Raw genomic sequence first — 23,255 nt, forward strand, 5'->3', positions numbered from 1 at the left:
ATGTGTTGAATATCTTTAATAGTATGGATGAAATTTGTAATTTGAAATTCCTAAGTTCAAAGAACATGTATCTACAGCTTGATTTTACGCTTGAAACTTCCTATGCTTCATAGCAGTTCATAAAATATTAGGAGGAAAAAACCTCCTGTCATTCTTTGCAATTTTCCTTAGACTTGAGTAAAATATACCGAAACTTTTAAAGAAAAATCAAAACCTGGTTCCCCCTTATAGTTTTCTCATTGTTTAAATTATATCATTTACCCAGTCCAAATCCTTTGCTTATGCTCTTATGCAAACATACTTTCAGAGCAATTTGAAGTAAATACAAATTCACAAAATGAATAAAGTCATTTTAATAACATGAATATGAAGGATGACGTTATTTTACTGAAGCTAAAGCAGAATGTTGAGTTTAAGAGCAAAGATGTAGCCAAGTTGAGTTTTTGTGTTTTGGTATTACTAATACGAATACACAGAACACCTATTTGCAAAGGATAACTATATAATTTAAAATATTTTCAAAGCTTTTATGTTGTGTTGAAACATTAAGAAAAACAACTCATTTTTACCCCAAATTTTTCAAGACACCTATAATTGTGTGAAAATTTTAAAGCACAGCCCAAATGGCTATGGTCACTTTAAAAGTTTAACATTTTTTCTTTGACTGATCCGTTGACTGGAATGAGCTTTTAAAAATAAAAATTTGAACATTGAAATCAGACGGCTGTACCTAAATGAGTGAGAATAGTTTGAAACATTTTAGATCAGCATTTGGATACAAAATAATATTATTTATAAGAATATGTATCCTTTTTAATTTAAATAGAATGTAAATTTATATTATTTATGAAATATATGAGTACACATATTCTTAGAGAATTATATATAATGAAATATTTATATCATATTATTTATCTATATAAATTTATTCTTGGATAATTTATAGATCTCCAAGACTATGTCCATCTATCATTAATTCTTGGACTCCATATTGAAAAACACTGATTTACAGTATCACCATAATAATTTCTCTTCTCTTTGGTCCTCTCCCCTATTACATTGATGTGTGTCTTATTCCATACTGTATTATAGTGAATTATACATGTGTTGACTTTCAAAAGAACTTAGCAGAAATTTAAAATGTTCTATATTATAACATTTCAAATATATAGAATGGATTAGGGCTAACCATTTGCCTGTGAATCTGAAAGGATAATCAGTTATTCTACCCATTGCTTGGCTGAGTAATATTGAATAACTCATTGAGAGTCAGTCTGTTAAAATGAGATACTCCATCGTACATATCTGAAATTGACCTGGTATGTCAAAACTCTCCTCTCCTTTCAAATGAAAAGGCTCAGTGTTTTCTGATTTTTTTTTTTTTTTTACCATATCTCTCACTGGATTCACGTCACTGATTTCTATCCTCAGAGTATTTGGAAGTTGTATGATTTAATATATATGAGCTAATTTATTTTAATACAACAATCATTTAAAATGAAACTCTAAGTACACTTAAGAGTTGTGCATTTCATTTTATGAAAATTTTATCCCCCAAAGTATATAAAAGAAATAAATGTTCAAAATAGTTGTATTTATGCATGTTGATGGATTTGGGGCTGTACTTCTAACCTCTGTAATGCATGGAGAAATAAGATGGAGTGACAGGAGAGTGAATGAAAGGATAGGGATATGATCTATCTATGTGATAAGTCAAAAGCCTATATGATTAAATTGGAAGGTAAACAGTGGAATCTCTGAGATATATATAGGTATATATAGGTGTCCACCATACATTTTTTCAACTTTTTTTGTGTGTTAAAAATGCTTATAATAAAAAAGTTGGTGGAAAAAAAAACATAAGATTTTGGTTTAACTTCTCTGGTGAAAAATTATACTGCAAGTATGGCTTTTTAACATGGGACCATCCCTTTAATGGTGTTTCTCTGTCTCTCTTTCTCTCTCTCTCCCTCTCTCCCTAAAGCTCCATTCTGACTTAGATAAGGGAGAGGGCACTGTTAAATACACCCTCTCAGGAGATGGCGCTGGCACCGTTTTTACCATTGATGAAACTACAGGGGACATTCATGCAATAAGGAGCCTGGATAGAGAAGAAAAACCTTTCTACACACTTCGTGCTCAGGCTGTGGACATAGAAACCAGGAAGCCCCTAGAGCCTGAATCAGAATTCATCATCAAAGTGCAGGATATTAATGATAATGAGCCAAAGTTTTTGGATGGACCTTATATTGCTAGTGTCCCAGAAATGTCTCCTGTGGGTGAGTAAGCGAATCAAAATTCTGTCAGATGAGACGAGGCCTTTTCAACATTTATTTTCTCCAGGTTGATGGAAATATCTTGTTTGTAACTCAGAAGAGTATTCCTGCACTGTAGAGGATACAATTAATTTCATTTACTTTTTTTTCTACTTAACTATTTTTTCCTCCTGCTCTATTCTAAATGTATGAATAGATACATAAATATCTAGGATATATAACATTCTTCACTATTTTACAGTCTTTGCATTTCCCTGAATTCATGGAATTCCTTTGTACTTTAAGTACATAACTCACTTTGTACCGTAATTGATTGTCATTGCAAATTCAGATGCCTACACAGTGCTGGAGGTAACACCAAATACCAGATAGTCATTCTTCACTCAAAATAAATTATCCAAAGTATGTATTGCATCTGAGTCTCAAAGTGGTTCAGAAAGGGATGTGTTGCATTCTTTGTAGCTATCCATAGAGACTCTGAGAAAAGGTATTGTACCCTTTGTGGCTATAAGTAACCTACAGTAGTTATTCCATCAAACTAGGAAGCAAATATCATTGTGAAGTCATTACTAGAATAAATTTACAATTAAGCTATAGTATCATCATCATTCTTAATAATTTAAATAAAATATAAATTCAACAACTTCAATTCTCAAAGTCTTATAATATGTATTTTAAGGTCAATGAGTTAAGGATTCCAGCTTTACTGACAAGTTTTAATTATAAATTTTATTCCTTAGTCACCACTGCCAATCACTCAATTTATTTCATAGTAACTTCTGGTTTCTAGCACATGTGTAAGGTAAAGCTACTCATCACTTCTAGGTTTCAATTTGAAACTCTCGTATATGAGCCATTGTTACTATTTCCCATGTGTGACATTTCTCGGAGGGCTTCTGCTGTCCCCACAACCATCCCAGACATGCAAGGAAGATTGCACAGACTACCCTGAGGGCAGACGCAGGTTAGTGGCTGTAGGAGTTGTCACATGGATTTACCATAAGTGCACTTGAAATTGTGTCTGTGACCTTATCAGGCATTCAAAGACCATATTCTCTCCTTCACCTAAGAAATCAGCTCAGAGGAGTTCACTTCGATTTAAAATTTTTGTATGCATATTCAGGGATGCAAATCTTTTATTCAGTTTCTGCTATTTTTTTTTTTTTTTTGAGCTGCCTCTTTTACACGGTGCTATGATTGCTACAGATTTAGAAATACAACTGGGAAAATGTATTAGAAACTAGTCCCTGAAAATGGGGACAGCTGTTTTTAAAATTGTGTCTTGGTTTTACACGGGCAGAAAAATGAAGGCAGTACTTTGAGGAAAAGTATGACCTTTAAGAAGACAATGCAATCCAGTACATAAATTCTTTAACCTGGTGCTTCTTTCATGTAAATTGGAAATATTTACACGAATTTATGGCCTTTAGTGACACTTTATTACTGAAACAGCATCCTTAAAGCAAACACACACATCCCTCTACAGTATTAGAAAGTTCTGTCTTATTAGATAAACAATTAGGTTTTTTGTGGTGCCAATTAGGATAAAGGATAGGGTCGCAGAGCTGAGCCCTTGTATAAGGAGTTTGCAGCTAGTGCCTGAAGAGAGAAATAAATCTGGAAAATCAGGCAAAGGGTAGGTGAGTGAGAGAACAAAGCGGGCCCAGCTTTGGTACTGGGGTGAGAGAGAATTTGCTGTGCTGCCACGAGTTATCAGAAAGATCTATGCAAGAATAGGTTCTTTAAAATGTTTTCCCATGTACCACAACTGAAATTTCTCATTGGTTATTCAAGAGACCTTAGTAAATACCTAAACTGATTTTCAATGCACCCTCCCTTTTAATTTTTTTTTTTTTTTGAAAACGTGATGATCCATTTATTTATTTACTTATTTATGGCTGTGTTGGGTCTTCGTTTCTGTACGAGGGCTTTCTCTAGTTTCGGCAAGTGGGGGCCACTCTTCATCGCAGTGCGCGGGCCTCTCACTATCGCGGCCTCTTCTTGTTGCGGAGCACAGGCTCCAGACGCGCAGGCTCAGTAATTGTGGCTCACGGGCCTAGTTGCTCCACGGCATGTGGTATCTTCCCAGACCAGGGCTCGAACCCATGTCCCCTGCATTGGCAGGCAGACTCTCAACCACTGCGCCACCAGGGAAGCCCCCCCCCCTTTTTTTTTTTTAATAACAGAACAGTATTTCTTTTGAATGTGGAACCATAACATATGTTATGAGTTCACCCAGGTATTCTTGGGCTATATTAACATAATATGCCCTTTTCAAATAAATACTAAGAAGTAGAAACACCGCTTGCAAATTCAGTATTAGAAATGAAATACCTATCAGGCACTACTTTTGCCATCCTCTGGAATCCTGCCTATACACCTATAACCAAATACACCCGTTAGAGACCCAGTTAGATTTGTGGTATTTCTTGTTTTGGCTTTTACCTGAGCAGCTTAAAGCTAGCCAGAAGCTGCTGTGTGTCCAGACATAACATTTATGTCCCTAGAGCTCCTGAACTCCATTCCCAAGCACACCCTTCTTACCATATGGAAATGGTTTACTGCTCTAAGTCACTTTATCTAATGATTATTCTTTTCTTTATTTTCTTTTTCCACATTCCTTCTAGGCAATTCCTGCTTCTGCATCATTTTCCTTGGAATATTAAAATAATGCTTAGTCAACACCAGATAGAACTAGCCATGGTGTATTGGGCAATATAACTATTGCGGCAAATCTCACTGTTGGCTTTGTATATCTGTGCTTGAGGTATCCTCTAGGAGATAACTGTCCTTTCCCAATAACTGAGAATGTTCTTATTTCACTTTTAATAAAAGACTCAACCAATTTAAAAAGAATATAGTAAAATAGCTTATTGTGTAATACAAAAGGTCACAAAATAGTCTATTAGGCAAATGTCAGTTTAGCGATAATGGATTGTACATCTGAAAATATGATGAACGATTAAACCAGGAATACAAAAAAACTAACAGGAAAATTATAAAAAACATAACTCTACAAAGGGAGGATGGTGGTGAGCAGGGTGGGTGGAGATTTTAGAGGAAAATCAATATTAAAGATTATAAGACTATGGAATATATTTAGTTCCCAAAAGTTGAAGAAAATTCTAGTGAATCTATGAATTGTTTAAGAGAAAGGTCACTTTGTCACTTGTGCTACATCCAATATGCCATGGAAGTAATTGATATTCACAGATAAAGTGCTTTTACTCTGACCTAAGGAAATTACTTAATGATCCAGATATTCCCCAACTCAAAGTTTCTCCTTGGAGACAAATTTGGACGTTATGAATGTGGTCTTAATTCTGTAAGATCACTAGAGTAACAGTGAATTACAGTAATGTGCCTTCTTTAATATCTGATGATTTTGCATCAGTAGGGTGTGCAGTTTAAGTTACTTTTCCTAGAGTGCTGACATGTTTAACATCTTTAAATCCATATTCATACCTGCATTGTCTTCCTCAGCCCGAGCTAAACCAGTTTTAGGCTGCTGATTTGGTTATTCGTAACCAGGTCCCTATGACACATTTTATAGATGTCAATTGTGAATCATAATTTATTAAGTAAGACTTACCATTTCCTGAGCAATAGGTAGGGACCAGGTGACCTAATAGAGATTTGCATTCCTTGTTTTATTTAACCATTACAATAACTCCGTGCAGTGTTGTTTACTATTTGATCTTTATTTTTCTATGAAAATTCCTATGGATCAGAAAGTAGGAATTACTCCCAGGCTCTTTAGAACAAAGTTAATTGCAATCAGTTGTACCCTTTTTCTAGGGTTAGTGGCTTCTAAAATTTCTTTGGGAGCTTTAAATTTATTTTGTAATCTCAGATGAACTTGTAAAGACTTTGGAATTCATATTATATTATTGTATTATACTATAATTTGAGGATGGGGGTCCATGCTTAAAACAAAAATCCACTGATTTAAAAAAATGTTTAGAAAAATTTAAATAAAACAGGATATACCTAAAGGAAATTATACTGCTGGTTTCATAGAAAAGTAAATAACATGTACCCCCTTGCTTTTTTCTCTGAATTGTATTTTGATTTACATAGAGTTTGGGGATATATTCCAAGATGAAATTGTTGGTGGAGTTTTTGGTAGGTTAGTAAACAGAGAATATTTTCTACATGGTCACACTTAAATAGTCCAACTCCAAGAAGGAAATAGTGAAGGCTGTGACTATATTTAATATTAATTTATTATACCTTTAATTATGATTTTGAAACATACGTAAATCTCCACACTTCCTTGCTTTCACGGAAGTGTTATAGAAAGTGAAACCAAAAAATGATAAAGAAAACACCTTATCATACAAGCCAGCCATGGCCACATAGAGCAGCTCAAGTAATATAGAATGAACAGGCAAACTATCATTGGTTTCTATCTGTGCCCCATAAGCATAGTCCTTGTTAGGAGACTGGAGAAAGAATGTTGGCTGTTTTCTACAAATAAAGACATTCTCCTCATACAACCAAAATACATTTATTAAAATCAGGAAATTAACACTAATGCATTATTACAATCCAATCCTTAGACTCTGTTCAAGCTTCATCAATTGTCTCCATAGTATCTTATATAATAAAATGTTCAAGGTCAAAATCACCCACTGCATTTAAATGCCAGATCTCTTTAGTTTCCTTCAATCTGAAACAGTTCTTGACTTTTCTTGACTTCCATAACTCCAACATGTTTTTCCTGACCAGTTATTTTTTAGAATGTCCCTCATATTGGGTTTGTCTGATGTTTCATCATGTGAAAATTCAGCGTATGCATCTTTGTTAGGTATATCACAGAGGAAATGCTGTATTCTTCCTGTTGCATTCTATCAGGTAGAACATAGTTTCAATTTGTCCTACTACTAATGATGTTCATTTTTATTACTTCACAAAGGTTGCATATTACTTATCTATTGCTGCATAATACATTGGCTAAAAACTTGGCAATGTAAAATAACAAGCATTTATTGTCTCACAGGAGCATGGATATCCAGGAGTGGCTTAGCTGGGTACCTTTGACTCAAGGTCTCTCAAGAAATTGCATCCAATATATTGGCTGGGGCTATGGTCTTAACTGGGGGGAGGTAGGAAATTGCTTCCATATTTATTCATGCGGTGTTGGCATGCCTCAGTCCCTTGCGTGGACCTCACCACAGAGCTACTTCACAATATGGCATCTGCCTGGCTCCAGGATGAGCTATCTAAGAGAGAGCTAGAGAGAGAGAACATCTATGATCAAAGCCACAGCCTATTTATTTATTTATTTATTTATTTTAAATTTTATTTATTTATTTATTTATTGGCTGTGTTGGGTCTTCGTTTCTGTGCGAGGGCTTTCTCTAGTTGTGGCAAGCGGGGGCCACTCTTCATCGCGGTGTGCTGGCCTCTCACTATCGTGGCCTCTCTTGTTGCAGAGCACATGCTCCAGACGCACAGGCTCAGTAATTGTGGCTCACGGGCCTAGTTGCTCCGCGGCATGTGGCATCTTCCCAGACCAGGGCTCGAACCTGTGTCCCCTGCATTGGCAGGCAGATTCTCAACCACTGCGCCACCAGGGAAGCCCCGCCACAGCCTATTTATAATCTAGTCTTGAAAGTGATATCCTATCATTTCTGCCATATTCTAATTGTTAGAAGTAAGTCCAATCCACATTCAGAGAATGGAATTACACAAGAGCATGAATACATGGAAGCTGGAATCTCTGAGGGCCCTCTCTACCTACCACAGTGCACCACTGTCCTCAAAGGTATGTCATACAACATATACTCAGCCCCTTTCTAGTACCCTAAAATGTTTTCCCCTTATTGTATTAGTTCATATTCCAGAAAATCATATAACTCAAGTCCAAGTGCAAATGAGGTTCCTTAGACTTATTTCCTCTTGATCTGTAGACTTGTGATGCTAAAGTGACCAGTTGCTTATCCCACATACACCCAACATACAATGGTGAGATAGGCATAGGATAACTTCTGTAGACATTTCTGTTAAAAAAGGGGGAAAAGGCACAGAATAAAAAAGAGTTACTGGGCCATGACATTTCTGAAATCTAGCTGGTAAATGCTGAATGCTCTTTGATTAGGTACAAGGGCTGGGAATATTTGGCCACAGATCTCAGTTCCACCATCTGGGCTCTTGGTTCTCCATTCTGAGTTACCCTTTCTTTTTCATGAAATATAGCATGTACCTGAAACTAAGGAACTCTCTTTGTTGGCTTCCTGCCAATTGAATTCAAGGGGTCTAAAGACCTTTCCTCACTGTACAATCTCCAACTCTCCTTCTTCAGTCCACTCTTGTGATGTTTCTACATGTAGAACTCTTTTTAAGAACTTTGTAGGTGCTGTGGCTATCCCAGGAGTCCTCATGGGGTTCACTGAATTGGACAAAAAAAAAAAAAAAAACTCTTCAACATAAATTCTTCTCTACCTTGGCCCTATTGGAGATGCCTGAAAGACAAAGCCCTTACATGAATTAGAATCCTTATTGTTTGCTGGAAAGAATCTTTGAGTCACACATACCATTAAGCTCTTAAGAGGGAATTTTTTCTGACTAGACACAAAGCCACGAAGACCATGCTTGATCTTACTAAAGGCCTAACAAAACATTTTATAGTCACTCTCATGGCTTTATCTTTTGACCATGCTCTCTATGTCCTGGACTTAAGCTTTTCTTAAAAGTCATTTCTTAATTTTAACATCACATGCCATCTGGAAAGATCAGGAATCTTCAAAAACAGCAAGACCTGGACCCTTTTTGTTTAAAAGTCACTAGGTCCATTTTCCATTGTCCAAATAAATATAGGCAACAGTTTTGCTAAACTTCTGTCATTGCATAACAATGATGTCTTTTCCTCTAGTTCCCAATAAGATATTCTTACTTTGTTGCAAGCCCTCACCTACAGCCCTTCCAAGTGAGTGTTGATTCAATCAACAGTGTGTTCAAGGCACTACTGCCTGACAGTGCAACCATTCCCACATTTTAAGTATTTGTTATGGCAGCACCCCACTACCAGGTATGAAATTGGTATTATCTAGTACTATATAACAAATTACCCCATGATTTAGAGGTTCAAAATTTTAAATATGTGTTATCTCTTGGTTTGTCTGAGTGTCTCTGCTTCAGAGTTATGTATTTCGAGTTAAGCTGGCTATCAGGAATATGGTTTCATCTGAAGGCTCACCTGTGGGAGGAAGCAATTCCAAGCCACTCATGTGGTTGTTATCTTGGAATTGATATCCTTTCACTTCTGCCATATTCTACATATTTGTTAGACAAAGGTGTGAATACTGAAGGCAGTCATACTGAGGTCCATCTTAGAGATTGTCTATATTAGGTGATGATTCTACTGTAAACTTACTCTTTATCTTTTCTGTAAGTATCACATATTTTGTCAAAAGGTATTTTAAAACTGGAGGAATAACTTAGCTCTCATCACATTTTCAAATTATCCATTTGTTAATTTATATCTGTGTGGTCTCCAGGTTTTGTTTTCTATTAAATTGATTCTAATCAATTGTATCAAAAAAAATTAATCAGTTGATCTAAGAAAGAATTGGAAATTTTTATTTGAGCCAAATTTGAGGATTATAACCTGGGAAGAGCATCTCAGAAAGCTCTGAGAACTGTTCTGCCCTTTAGAAATCAAGACACAGTTTATATAACTTTTTTGAGATAGAGGGCTGTGCATTGAATGATGTATTATTGACAGTTTACATAATCCAGATTTAAGTGCCAATGTGGCGGGTCATGTGACCCTTTACAAGATCAAGAAGGAATGTTATCTTGTAAAAGAATGAAATTAGAACACTCCCTAATACCATACACAAAAATAAACTCAAAATGGATTAAAGAAGACCTAAATGTAAGGCCAGACACCATCAAACTCTTAGAGGAAAACATAGGCAGAACACTATGACATAAATCACAGCAAGATCCTTTTTGACCCACCTCCTAGAGAAATGGAAATAAAGACAAAAATAAACAAATGGGACCTAATGAAACTTAAAAGCTTTTGCACAGCAAAGGAAACCATAAACAAGACAAAAAGACGACCCTCAGAATGGGAGAAAATATTTGCAAATGAATCAACTAACAAAGGATTAATCTCCAAAACATACAAGCAACTCATGCAGCTCAATATCAAAAGAACAAACAACCCAATCTAAAAATGGGCAGAAGACCTAAATAGACATTTCTCCAAAGAAGATATACAGATGGCCAACAAACACATGAAAGAATGCTCAACATCACTAATCATTAGAGAAATGCAAATCAAAACTACAATGAGATATCACCTTACACCGGTCAGAATGGCCATCATCAAAAAATCTACAAACAATAAATGCTGGACAGGGTGTGGAGAAAAGGGAACCCTCTTGCACTGTTGGTGGGAATGTAAATTGATACAGCCACTATGGAGAACAGTATGGAGGTTCCTTAAAAAACTAAAAATACAACTACCATACAACCCAGCAATCCCACTACTGGGCATATACCCTGAGAAAACCATAATTCAAAAAGAGTCATGTACCAAAATGTTCATTGCAGCTCTATTTACAATAGCCGGGACATGGAAGCAACCTAAGTGTCCATCAACAGATGAATGGGTAAAGAAGATGTGGCACATATATACAGTGGAATATTACTCAGCCATAAAAAGGAACAAAACTGAGTTATTTGTAGTGAGGTGGATGGACCTAGAGACTGTCATATAGAGTGAAGTAAGTCAGAAAGAGAAAAACAAATACCGTATGCTAACACATATATACGGAATCTAAAAAAAAAAAGAAGGAACGTTATCTTTTAAGGAGTTGTCTTGCTGGTGCCTGCTCTTTATTGTTGAGCAGGTATTCCTGCTGATGGGGGAAGTTAGGTCAATGCATAATGCAGATACACAATGCACAGTGAGGGGAGAGGCTAGGCCAAAGGGCAGAGAAGAATTTTTATGTTTAAATTTTTCTTGTCTTGCCATAAAACATGAACTTTATTTCACAATTGATATCATCATTTTAATATTGAAATTATTTTAAATTTGGCCAATGAAAGCCTCTTTAAGCTGATTTTTATGTCCTTTTAATATTACCCTTAATTAGTTGAATACTCCCTTACTCTCTGGCTCAAAAATATGTTTGGGACTTGTCTTGCTTATTTGCTGCCTCAGCCCAGAAGAAAGCTATTTCTCCAAGGAGCTCTCTCCTCACCCTTACAGAGAATAATGTTTAGAAGCCCAGAATCTGACTGCAGCTTGCTCTTTGTTATTGGAGAATCATTGCTCCCAGCCCCTCTCAGTGGGTACAGCTAAAGAATAGATCTATGGACATGTACATACATAATATTTATTTCTGCATCCTTCTACATATTTTGAAAACCATAATTTTGTACCAATACCTTCAACTCCAGTCTAACACAGCCATTCATTTCAGGTTTGTTTGCTTGTTTTTTTTTAATCCTTGTATAATTTATAACTTTCTTTTCCAAGAGTGAGAAATCCAGCTCTTGTTGTCCTTAATATATTTTCTTATTTGATCAAGCCTAATCTTTCATTGCCACTACCCCTGCAGACCCCTTGCAGGTACCCTGATGACTCCATTCCAACTTTGAAAATCTGCACTCGCTGTTTCTCTTCTCCACTGTAGATGGAAGTTTTGCTCACCTCATTACAGCTCTAAATCCATACACAAGGCCATATTTCCCCCACATAGGTGACTTCCTCATGAGAATCAATCTCTGATACCCCTTGCCAGCCCTTCTATGTGGACACCTCCCTCACTCTGCTCTGGCTTCAGTACCTTGATTTGGTCTATTGCAGCTTCTTCCCAACTCCTCCAATTGCCTATCTCTGCCAGCACAAAAGTTCAGCTAGGCTTTAGGACTGAATTATTCTAGAAGATAAGCAAAGAGGAAATGGCTTTCTTTGATTCTTAAAGGGACTTAGGGTGTTTCTAGAAATGCTTACCTCCAAGTTGTATTTTCCACATGCATTAACAATGTTTAAATCAGGGGCCCTTCATTCGTTTTGAATTTCCTCCATAATTTGCTGAGCTGAGGCCAAATTTTGATATGAGAGGCCAAAAATGACCTAGGAAGTAGTTGATAAGGCCAGAAGCCGAAATAAATATACTGGTTTTTGAAAAAAAATTTTTTTCTATATTGGGACATATATTTTCTATTCATAGTCAATGAAAAAAGATTTCTACAGAGAGACAGAGGACAAATCTCTGTTGTAACATGTTCTAGCCACACACTGTGTGGGCACTGAACTTAAGAGTCCAAATCCATGCTCTACCATTTCCTAGTTGTGAGGATTTGCGTAAGTTATTTGACCTCATTGTGCTTTGGTTTTCTTACTTATAAATGAGGAATAAAAATACCTTATTCCCAGAGGCATACTGCAAGTAGTAAAGGAGAAAATGTATAACTAGCCCTGATCCCAATGTCTGAAAAAAAATGCAATCACTATATGGGGGAAGAGCCTGTTAATAATTTGGCTCTCATTCTCAGGAAACTGGCAAGAGAATGCCTAACCTGTAGACATCCCAGCTAATTATCTTACCCCCTTTTTCTATATCGTCCCTCCCTGTGACACACGAGCTCAATATTTACTATTGTTTTTTTTCGAACTATGCCAAGTCCATATAAGAACCTAATAGACTTTCTATCCCAATTTACATTTACTTTGGTGTAGAGTACTCTTTTCTCTTAATGTATAGAGACAAGCTGTTGATTTGTAAGAAACACCAATTATCAGATGACACTTTTGCTTTGCAATCTGCTGAGTGACTTTCACACATTTGATGAAATTGAGCAAGGCCTGGTGATCCCTCTGGTGTCAGCTGCAAAGTGTCCACAGCACACAGCACAGCAGAACCATTTTCAGGGCCATCGAATGTTATGACTATGTGTTCCAGGAGCGTTTTATTCCTCTGTTTGATTCCTATGTTTTTATTAGTGGTGCAATTGCAAAGGTAACACTATTGACAATGTTTGTGTGGCCTTGAGAGAAGCGTATGAATTGTTTTAGTAGCAGCACAGTGTGTCCCGAAACATAAACCGTTCTGCATTGATAGTTGTTTTTGCAGCCACTGATCAGCCATAAATGTTAAAAATTAACAAGACGTTCTTTTTTTTTTTTTTCCTAACTACCAAATGACTCTAAGTGTTAAATAAATGTTAGCAGAAGCTGCTTCTTGGCCACTGAGTGGTTCAAAACATTAAACATATTTTCAATGTATTACTCTTTTTCCAACCTCCAAGTGGTTATAAACCTTAAATATGTTTTATAAAAACTGCTTTGCCAGGATGTAGCAAGTCCAGCTACTGGCAGGAGAGCTATCAACATCATTTTTCTTTAGAGTTGGCTTCCAGCTGTGGTACTGGTTTTTTGTATGTTTGTTTCGTTTTTTGTTTGTTTCTTTTTTTACCTTATTTGCTCTATTCTATTTTTTTTTTGTACACAAAGGCAGGCAGGAAGCTACCTTGGCCCAATTGTCTCTTGCTTTATGATAAGTGATCATGGGAGAGCGGTTGCACCTATATAAACCCCTGAAGGCAACGGAGAGTTCTCTGAGGTTCAATTGCTTGTACTGGGTATTCTACATAAATGTCAGCTCCATTTTCCAAAATAATTTTTGTTTCTGCTTTCCATTGTGCAATGTGTTGAGGTATGAAGACGGGTATAAATTAAGCTTGGTATTAAGGAAAATAACTTCAAGCAACCAGACACTGATGGATTACACTCGTTGATCAAGGTGAAAATATTCCATCAAAAGAACAGACTCAAAGACAGAAAAAATGGCAAGACTACTAAGTTAATGAGATCTCTAACCCAAACATGATGAAGGACTTGACATCTATGTCTGGAAATAACTCAGCGTGACAACAGCATGCAATTCAAAGACGGTAAAGAGAACGTCACTATATAAAAGTCTTTCTAGGAATTAGCAAAGAAAATCTGTTTAGTTTAACCAAATTCACAATAAAATCAAGAGTGGCACTGATTCAATTGAAAATATGAATCTGCTCTATTATTCCAGGCAGAGTAAATATTAAGCCAAATAAATACTCAGAAAAGCTTTTATTTGTACAGAATCCAAGTGTTTTCCAAATCATATATTTTATTTTGCTAAATGTTTTATTCTATGTATATGTTCAACAGATTCAAAACTTTATGGGACACCTATTAAGTACCAGACACTTTTGGGAATTATGGTTAGAACCGTGAGAAAAACAGACAAAACCTCTACCTTCAGAAAGCTTTCGTTTCCATGGTCTAGTGCAGGGGTCAGCAAACTACACCCTGTGGGCTTCTGGCACATCATCTGTTTTTATTGGGATACAGTCACACTTGTTCATTTATGTGTTATCTATGGCTGATTTCACACTACAATGGCAGAGTTGGCCACAGAGGCCAAATGGCCTACAAAGACTAAAATATATATAGTCTGATCCTTAGTTTGTTGGGCCATGTGTTGGTGGATTATCAGAGTAGGTTAAGGTAAGGTCAACATTTTAAATAGATGTATGAAGAAGGAGAGTGTTTACTATAGAAAAAACTTCCTCAAAAAGTGAAGAAGAAAGAAAGAAAAAAAAAAAAAAAGACAAATGGCAGGACCAGAGGGTAAATGAAGGGCAGAAGCAAGTCCCACAGTAACAGGGTGCATGTGGCATGAAATTGTACACTCCCATTTAGCTGGTGCTGAAAGGAATGTTTTGAATTTATTATAATTATGTAAACACTGTCTTAAAGTATTAAAATTTCATGATAAAGTATTAATTTTTCTGCAAAACAATTCTTATTTCAATTACATAACCGTATTTTTAAATTAAAAAAATATTAAAACTGAAACTAAGAAGTTTGAAAGAAGAGAAACTCTAGATTAGGTTGAAACATTCTTTCCCCAATGCTTTCTCAGGATTCTTAAGTTCTTTGCCTCACTAGGAAAGTTGAAAATTACTGAAACCAAATTTGAAAACAACAGCCAGTATTAACAATTACTACCCAGTAAGTGTTAGAGGAAACTTCCTTAGAAAGTAAGGTTGGTGAGTTGATCAAGGTTGGCACTATTTTCATTTCTGACAAAGAAACTGAAACTTAAAAACAACAAAAATATCAGTGACTACAATTGTATAAATAATTAACAAAAATGAATATCAAAATATGGTACAATTTGTTTAGTTGGCAATGGCACTAGAAGAAAAAGAAACGTCAATTAAACTGTCAGCCATGTTAATTTTGCTTCTGAGAAAAACATTGTAATGGGATAATTTCATGAAATGCTTTGATGGCAAGAAAGTGCCAAACTATGATTAGCTACTGAACAATTCAAATTAAACAAGAAAGCAATTGGTGGCAGCCTGACTATCGAGAGGTTTTGTTTCATGCCTTTTTCTTTTCTTTTTCCCTTTGTTTAATCAAGTATATGCTGTTTGACAGTGAAATGATTTATTGTAAAAACATTGTTATCATGAGAATTTAGTAGAAACTTCACTATAAGAGGAGAAAACATATTTCCATTTTTATTTTTTATTTTTTAATTTTATTTATTTATGGCTGTGTTGGGTCTTCGTTTCCGTGCGAGGGCTTTCTCTCGTTGTGGCAAGCGGGGGCCACTCTTCATCGCGGTGCGCGGGCCTCTCACTATCGCGGCCTCTCTTGTTGCGGAGCACAGGCTCCAGACGCGCAGGCTCAGCAATTGTGGCTCACGGGCCTAGTTGCGCCGCGGCATGTGGGATCTTCCCAGACCAGGGCGTGAACCCGTGTCCCCCGCATTGGCAGGCAAATTCTCAACCACTGCGCCACCAGGGAAGCCCCATTTTAAAATCTTTTTAAAAATACCATTACCATTTCTGAAAAAAAAATTGTCATCTCCATAGAAGTAGTATTTTTTGTAACTAATATTAAGTTCCTATTTAGCTAAAGGCCTCAGTTAGAAGCAATTTACTCATATTATTATGTTTATATTTCTATTGTCAACTATATTCATTTAGTATTTAAACTGAGTTCTCTTTCATCATTCTCATTTCTGCCCAGTTAGCGAGAGTGGATAGTCTAGAATTTAACAAGGTCATGTAAACTTTACTACCTATATTTCTTATCCTTTTTACTTTAAAATAATAATCTGGTATATACCTAAACTAACAAAGAGTTCCAAACATCAGAAATACCAATGGGATTATAAAGAATTCATTTTTCTAGCAGTCTTAAGTTTTGTACAAAAATGTGCTTAAAAACAATGGATAGAAATTCTATTTTGTATTTTTTAAATTGTGACTTATGTGTCACCTGAACAGTAACAGACTGCCCTGCCCTTACTAAGAACACTATTTTCATATGTTAATTCCCAATAACAGAAGCAGGTCTAGAGTTTCTAAACCAGGGAGAGCTTTTAGAGTTAAATAGTTTTGAGTGTCTTTCCTGCAATAATAAGATTATTATTTTGTATATAGCAGAAAAAGGAAAACTTTTAAAGATTATTTTTGGGTCCATATATTTATTTCTGATGAATGTTAGTGGAAAGTATCTTAAAAAGGAATAGTACGACTGACAAGAGCAAGGTTAAAAGAGTGTTTACAGAACACTGGTAAGAAAGGTCCTAATTCTAGAAATGCAGAATATTACAGGGAAAACAAAATAGACCTGGAGTATCAAAGACCTACAGGCAAATTTTATGAAATCTGGGGGAATGTTTAGAAAAGTGTTTCCTTTTTTAAAGTTTGGTGGTACTATTTACCACTAAACATGTTATAAGGATTGAAAGAGATACCATTTGTAAAACAAACAAACAAACAAACAAAAATATTAAACCCTAGAAGGATTTTAATAAAATGCTAGTAATTTCTTCCTTCCTTCAGCAGCTTTTCTCCTTTGGGACTTTAGATCTGGAGAAGACAAGAGTCTTCAGTTACATTTTTTTTTTCCTATTTTCATCCTTGCAATTGTTCCTAGTAAATCATATAAGAAGGACAATTCTAAAAACATCTCCTTCTAAGAATACATATTTTTTTATGAAATACAATTCATCCAAAGTATTTGAATAGAGAGAACACAGGAAATGAAATATTATGGATATAAAATATAATAAAATACTGTGCAAAAGTATGTCTAGTGGATGTTAAAAGTCATGTCTTAGTGGTTCAAATTCATGAAAGTGAACTGAACAAACACATTTATTTCTTCTTTGTTTCAAAATACCATTGCAATAACACAATATAATACTTAGAAAATATACCTATAGGAAGCTGGGAAGCATTTCACTAGCAGACCAAAGAGTAAGGAATTTCTGAAGGATATAAATTATATCAGAGGGACTTCTGGTTTTGGCCACCGTGGAATTATTGGTATTAGGCTTGACTTTTCACCATAAACAATGATAAAACTGGACGACATATATGAGGCAACAGTTTTTTTTTGTTTGTTTGTTTGTTTATTAATTAATTAATTTATTTATTTTTTGGCTGTGTTGGGTCTTCGTTTCTGTGCGAGGGCTTTCTCTAGTTGTGGCAAGCGGGGGCCACTCTTCATCGCGGTGCGCGGGCCTCTCACTATGGCGGCCTCTCTTGTTGCGGAGCACAGGCTCCAGACGCGCAGCCTCAGTAGTTGTGGCTCACGGGCCTAGCTACTCCATGGCATGTGGGATCTTCCCAGACCAGGGCTCGAACCCGTGTCCCCTGCATTGGCAGGCAGACTCGCAACCACTGCGCCACAAGGGAAGCCCCCGAGGCAACAGTTTTTTAATGTATGTGCCAAGTAGTACAAGTTTGTCATCCTTGAGAGAAGGGAAGCCATGAATCAAGTCCTACATTTAGCTGGACTCTTTGATTAGGGGCACTTTTCCTACCATGGCACAAGGAATATGACGCTAAGAATAATGTCTAGAGATAAGATTATAGGTGGGAGCTGCTGAAGTGACTGCAAAACTTGAGGACTGCTGAAGTGACGGGAACTTGTGTAGAAAGTAAGGAGAGGCACAGAGAAGCACTGAAAAGTCAGAGTAAGGGTCTAGGAGCAACTTTCACCAAGGGCTGCTCTGTGCAGGCACAGAATTAACCTCTATGCCCTGCTGAAAGCAGATACTTTGAGGCTGAGATAACACAGGGTGGGGAGATGCTGAAGTTATGGACTAGCCACAGGGGAGAGATTTCACTGGACATCTCACACATTTATGTGAGGCCCCAGAAAGCCTATGCATTAGGAGTAAGGGCCATTTCCTTCAGTAAAGGCTATGTCCTCTGTCTAAAAACAAAACTTGAAAGAGACTGTTCTTAATAAAGAATTAAACTAGGCCTGAGAGATCAAAAGTATCTGCCAGTAATTTAACTGCCTTCAAAGAATTATCTTAAGACCCTTTATAATAAGATAACATCCAGATTTTCTACAGTGTATTATTAAAATTTTCAGCATACAATAAAAACAAATACAAATTATGCAAAGAAGCAGGAAAATTTGATCAATGATCAAAGAAGAAAAAACAGTTAATAATAATAGACATCATGGCAACTTAGGTTTTGAAATCAACAGATATATATTATAAACATATTTTACAACTAATGGAAAATATAGTCATAATGATAGAACAACAACAACAAAAATAATAATGGACATTCCAGAAATAAGAAGTACTGTATACCCAATTATCTGTTCACTGGCAGGACGCAATAGCAGATTGCAGGTATCAGAAGAAAGACAAATGACATTGAAATCGGAGTCTTTGAAATTACACAATCTCAAATAAAAGAGGAAAATGCTGAGATAAATAAGAGATTGACATGGGATGATATCAAACCATCAAACATATGTAGAATTAGAATCCAAGAAAGATAAGAGACAAAATGAAGCAGAAAAATATATTTGAATAAATAACTACCAATGTTTCCAAATTTTGATTAAAAATTTCAACTTTGAGGTCCAGGAACCTCAAACAAACAACACACACACAAAGGTTAAAACAACCAATAGTGTAAATAAAAGAGAATAATTTATAAATATCCATTTAATCTGAGGTAAGACTGGAAAAGTTAAGAATAAAAACAACTGGGAAAAAAAAAAATCCAACAAATAGGAAACAAATGGCAACATAGTAGATTTAAACAGCATATTGATGACTAACTGCAACATACTAAACACATATTAGTTTACTAGGGCAATTGTAACAAAGTACTACTGACCGGTGGCTTAAACAACAAAAAAATATTGTCTGTTATTTCTAGAGACTAGAAGTCTCAAATCAAGGTGTTGGTTCCTTCTGAGGGCAGTGAGGCAGGAACTGTTCCAGGCTTCTCTCCTCAGCTTGTAGGTGGTTGTCTTCATGTTCACATAGTGTTCTTCCTGCTGGTGTGTCTATATCCAAATTTTCCCTTTTTATAAGGATACCAGTCATGTTGGATTAGGATTCTAATGACCTCATTTTAACTTGGTTACTTCTGTAACAATCCTATTTTCCAATAAGTTCATATCCTGAAGTGTTGGGTGTTAGGACCCCAACATAACCTTTTTGAAGAAAACAGTTCAACCCGTAACAGACTCAAATTAAGAAGCAATAATTTTCAGACTGAATAAAAAAGAAGACTGAACTACATACTGTCTACTCTGAACGCTCTTTAAATATATAGACAAAAATAGCTTAAAACTAAAGAAAGTGAAGGAAGATATTCTATGGAAACATTAAGCATAAGAAAGCTGATGTAGGGCTTTAACACCAACGTGGTGTTTCAAACAAGATGAATTACTAGAAATAAAATGAGATATAAGAAGGGTAAATTCTTCAGAAATACATTTTAATTCTCAATGTATTATACATTCATTTAATAACAGAGCTTCAAAATGCATGGAGTAAAAACTGACAGAACCAAACAGAGAACAACAACAACAAAAAAACCTTTTACTCATAGTTAGAGATTTTAACATTCAATTCTCGGTAATTAATATATAAATATGAAAGATTTCAAAAACTATCAACCAATGCAATCTAATTTTCAATTATAGAACATTACATACAAGATTACATCATAACATTTTTATCAAATTTAACCTGGAACATTTATGAAGAAGGACTGAGTATTCTAGGCCATAATTGTATAAATCAGCACAGTCCCCAGCTTTTTTGGCACCAGGGAAGACTTCGGGGGCGGTGGGGTGATGGTTCAGGCGGTAATGCGAGCGATGGGAGAGGCAGATGAAGCTTCGCTCACTCGCCCGCCGCTCACCTCCTGCTGTGCGGCCCGGTTCCTAACATTCGGCCCGGGGGTTGGCAACCCGTGGTATAAATTGCATAAGATTAAAGTCTCTTCTGATGTAGAGCAATGGTCTTTATGTTGTTTGGGATACTGGTTAAATGGTTGTGTATATTTGTGAAAGCTCAGCAAGCTGAACACTTATGTTCTATACATTTTACTGCATCTAAATTCTCATAGAAAAATAGACAAATAGATAAGTAAAAAAAAAAAAAAAGCAAACAAGTCAGTCAATCAATCATATATAAAAATCCTGGCAGTTAATCCCAATAAATATGAATAGTCCATATCCCATGGTGTCAAAAATGAAGACTTTCTATAAATGTTATTGTTTGTTTGAACAACAAACAAACAAACAAACAAACAAAAACCTTGAATCAGAAGTAGAAGTAGTGGAATTTGGGGCATACTATGAGTCCATCAGGGAATTTATTACACATGCTCGTCCTCATTCATAGTCAATGTTTGTCTGAAGTCTTTGCTCTTAGAAGAAAACACTCTGTTCAGCTCTCTAAATTATGAGTTCAAAGACAGGTGCTCCCAAGCATTAGTAGCAGAGTCCCTGAACACCATAGCAAGCAGAAGAGACGGAAATGGCCCCAGTTTCAGAAACCTACATATTGAGCACTGAAAAGAAAGCCCAAACCACAAAATTCTTCCCCATTCTGACCCTCACATAAGTAGCACAACCAGAGTTTTAATAATTAGAACCTGCAATTACTTGACTCAAATATTCTCACGTGAGCAGAGGAAACAATCTTTACTTGTAATACTTAATCCAGACCCTCAACACCAGATATGAAGCAAAAACCAGCAATCATCAAATATTTGAATAAAAACAATAAAATAAAGATATAATCTATAAGGAAACAAAACAAATATTAAGGAAGTAGAATTAACAAAAGAAAGTAAATAAAATGTAAATAGCATTATATCCTCAGAGAGAAGAGTCACTAACATATAAAATAAAACAAACTGCCTGTTACAAACAACACTCGGATATGTCAGAAAGTGAAAACACCATTGCGAAAATGAAATGTAGCTGATATGCTAAATAACTGAAAATACAAAGTTGATGTCAAAAGAGTATTCCAGAATCTAAACTGCCTATTGGGATGGATTTGTATGATTAAAAGTAAGAGCAACTATTTAAAGAATTTCCTTGGATGACCAAGACTTGTTACTTTAAAGATGGCAACATTGCTAGTTTATTAATACATTTTTGTGTCCTGTTTTTAGACTTTATTTTCTATTTTTTACATCTGTATGCTAAATTATAAATAATTTATCCTAACCTATATTCCAGTATATTAATTCTACCCTTGATTTTGTTTAATCTGCTTGAGAACATATCCTGATTGTTTTTTAATTTGAGTAATTACATTTATATTTATTTAATCTCCCACATGATGTTTTTATCATTTTTTCTCTGCAATTTTTGGAACTTTTTAAAAGTTTCTGAGCAGTAAAATGTATATTATCATCATTTGATATTGTCCAATATTTAAAGTCTTTGTGGGTTTAGCTTTATTTTTTAATGTTTCTGTTAATTCTAGTTCATGTTTCCTTTTGTTTTATTGTGTTCCCTGAAAATATTGTAAGGTTTAGGTTGAAGATATCATTATAAAGTATTTGAATTTGCTTCTACCTGGTCACTACATAAGTGAGGCTACCTTACACAGTGTTCGTCTTGAGATTAGCTGGGTCACATAGGCACCAAAGCCCAGGTCATACATCCAAGATAGGACAGGTTTACACCTGGTTCATCTTACACTGAGGGTGTAGGCTTTGGTGATATTAACTTTTTGGAGGAGAACTCTTGTTACACTTCTTAACATATGTTAGGCTGAGACTTTTGTTTCTCTCTCCTTTACCCTGAGACTGTCAAATAAATCTGTATATTTGTCGAAATCAGAAATGTGCTGCTGGAAAGGTAATATCCTTACCTCTCTGGATTCCTCTTTTCTCTTTAAATTTGAGCTGATAACTCATTAAAATCTTGTAAACTCTCAATGCTTTTTTAAAAGTGTTTAAAAATGTACCATAAGTGGTGTTTTGGACTGTTTTCAGTGGGAGGTATAGTTCAAATAACTTATCCATGCATTACTGAAAACTGAACTCTTTGCCTATTCATATATGCAGGATATTTTGTATGTTGGGTCATTTGTCTTTTTCTAATTAATTTTATTTTAGAAATCATTTGTGGAACCTATATTTTATGTGAAAAGAGATTGGCATTAGTTTAAGACAATACTAGTTCCACTAATTTCCACCTGGATGACGATAGGCAAGTGATTTGACACTAGAAAGCATGTATTTCCCCCATTTTCTCATTGTAAAATGAGAATACATAACTGGGCTGTGTATGGTTTAAAGAAATTAATATATAAAAATCTAACATGATACCTGAAAATAATAGGAACTGAATAATAGCTCTCTCTGCCACTAAAATTCTTGGATGGGACTGTTACGAAGGAACACACTGTAGAACTGCTCTACTCAATAATGTGAACTGCCTTGTTGTCTTCTGGGGCAAGTACTTCCTCCAAACAAATCAAACCATTTCACTCACACAGCTTTCCTCTGTCTCATAAATTCCTGCTATTCTTCTGTTTGCATTTAATAGAGGTTAAGCTCTTTGCTCACAATCATAACCAAATAGTTCCTAGAGAATAAAGCTACTGAGACAAGCCAAACATTGATTGAATTAATCACCAATCTCTCTTTCTG

At 35.6% G+C, this 23,255-nt stretch overlaps 1 protein-coding gene and 1 long non-coding RNA gene across 6 annotated transcripts in view; one reads left to right on the forward strand and one right to left on the reverse strand.

The window, feature by feature from the left end:
• The window catches only part of CDH12 (cadherin 12), a 998,421-nt gene that overhangs the window by 797,932 nt on the left and 177,234 nt on the right, over positions 1-23,255 (forward strand). For all 5 annotated transcript variants that reach the window (XM_082453738.1, XM_082453737.1, XM_082453739.1 and 2 more), the window contains one exon: positions 1,985-2,279. In XM_082453738.1, coding sequence (XP_082309864.1) covers positions 1,985-2,279 — 295 coding nt within the window. The remainder of the gene's footprint in view (positions 1-1,984; positions 2,280-23,255) is intronic.
• The window catches only part of LOC309656873, a 1,296,162-nt gene that overhangs the window by 415,906 nt on the left and 857,001 nt on the right, over positions 1-23,255 (reverse strand). The gene's annotated exons all lie outside the window — the stretch shown is intronic.

This window comes from Balaenoptera physalus, assembly GCF_965194825.1.
Source record: "Balaenoptera physalus genome assembly, chromosome: 3".
Lineage (NCBI taxonomy): Eukaryota > Metazoa > Chordata > Mammalia > Artiodactyla > Balaenopteridae > Balaenoptera > Balaenoptera physalus.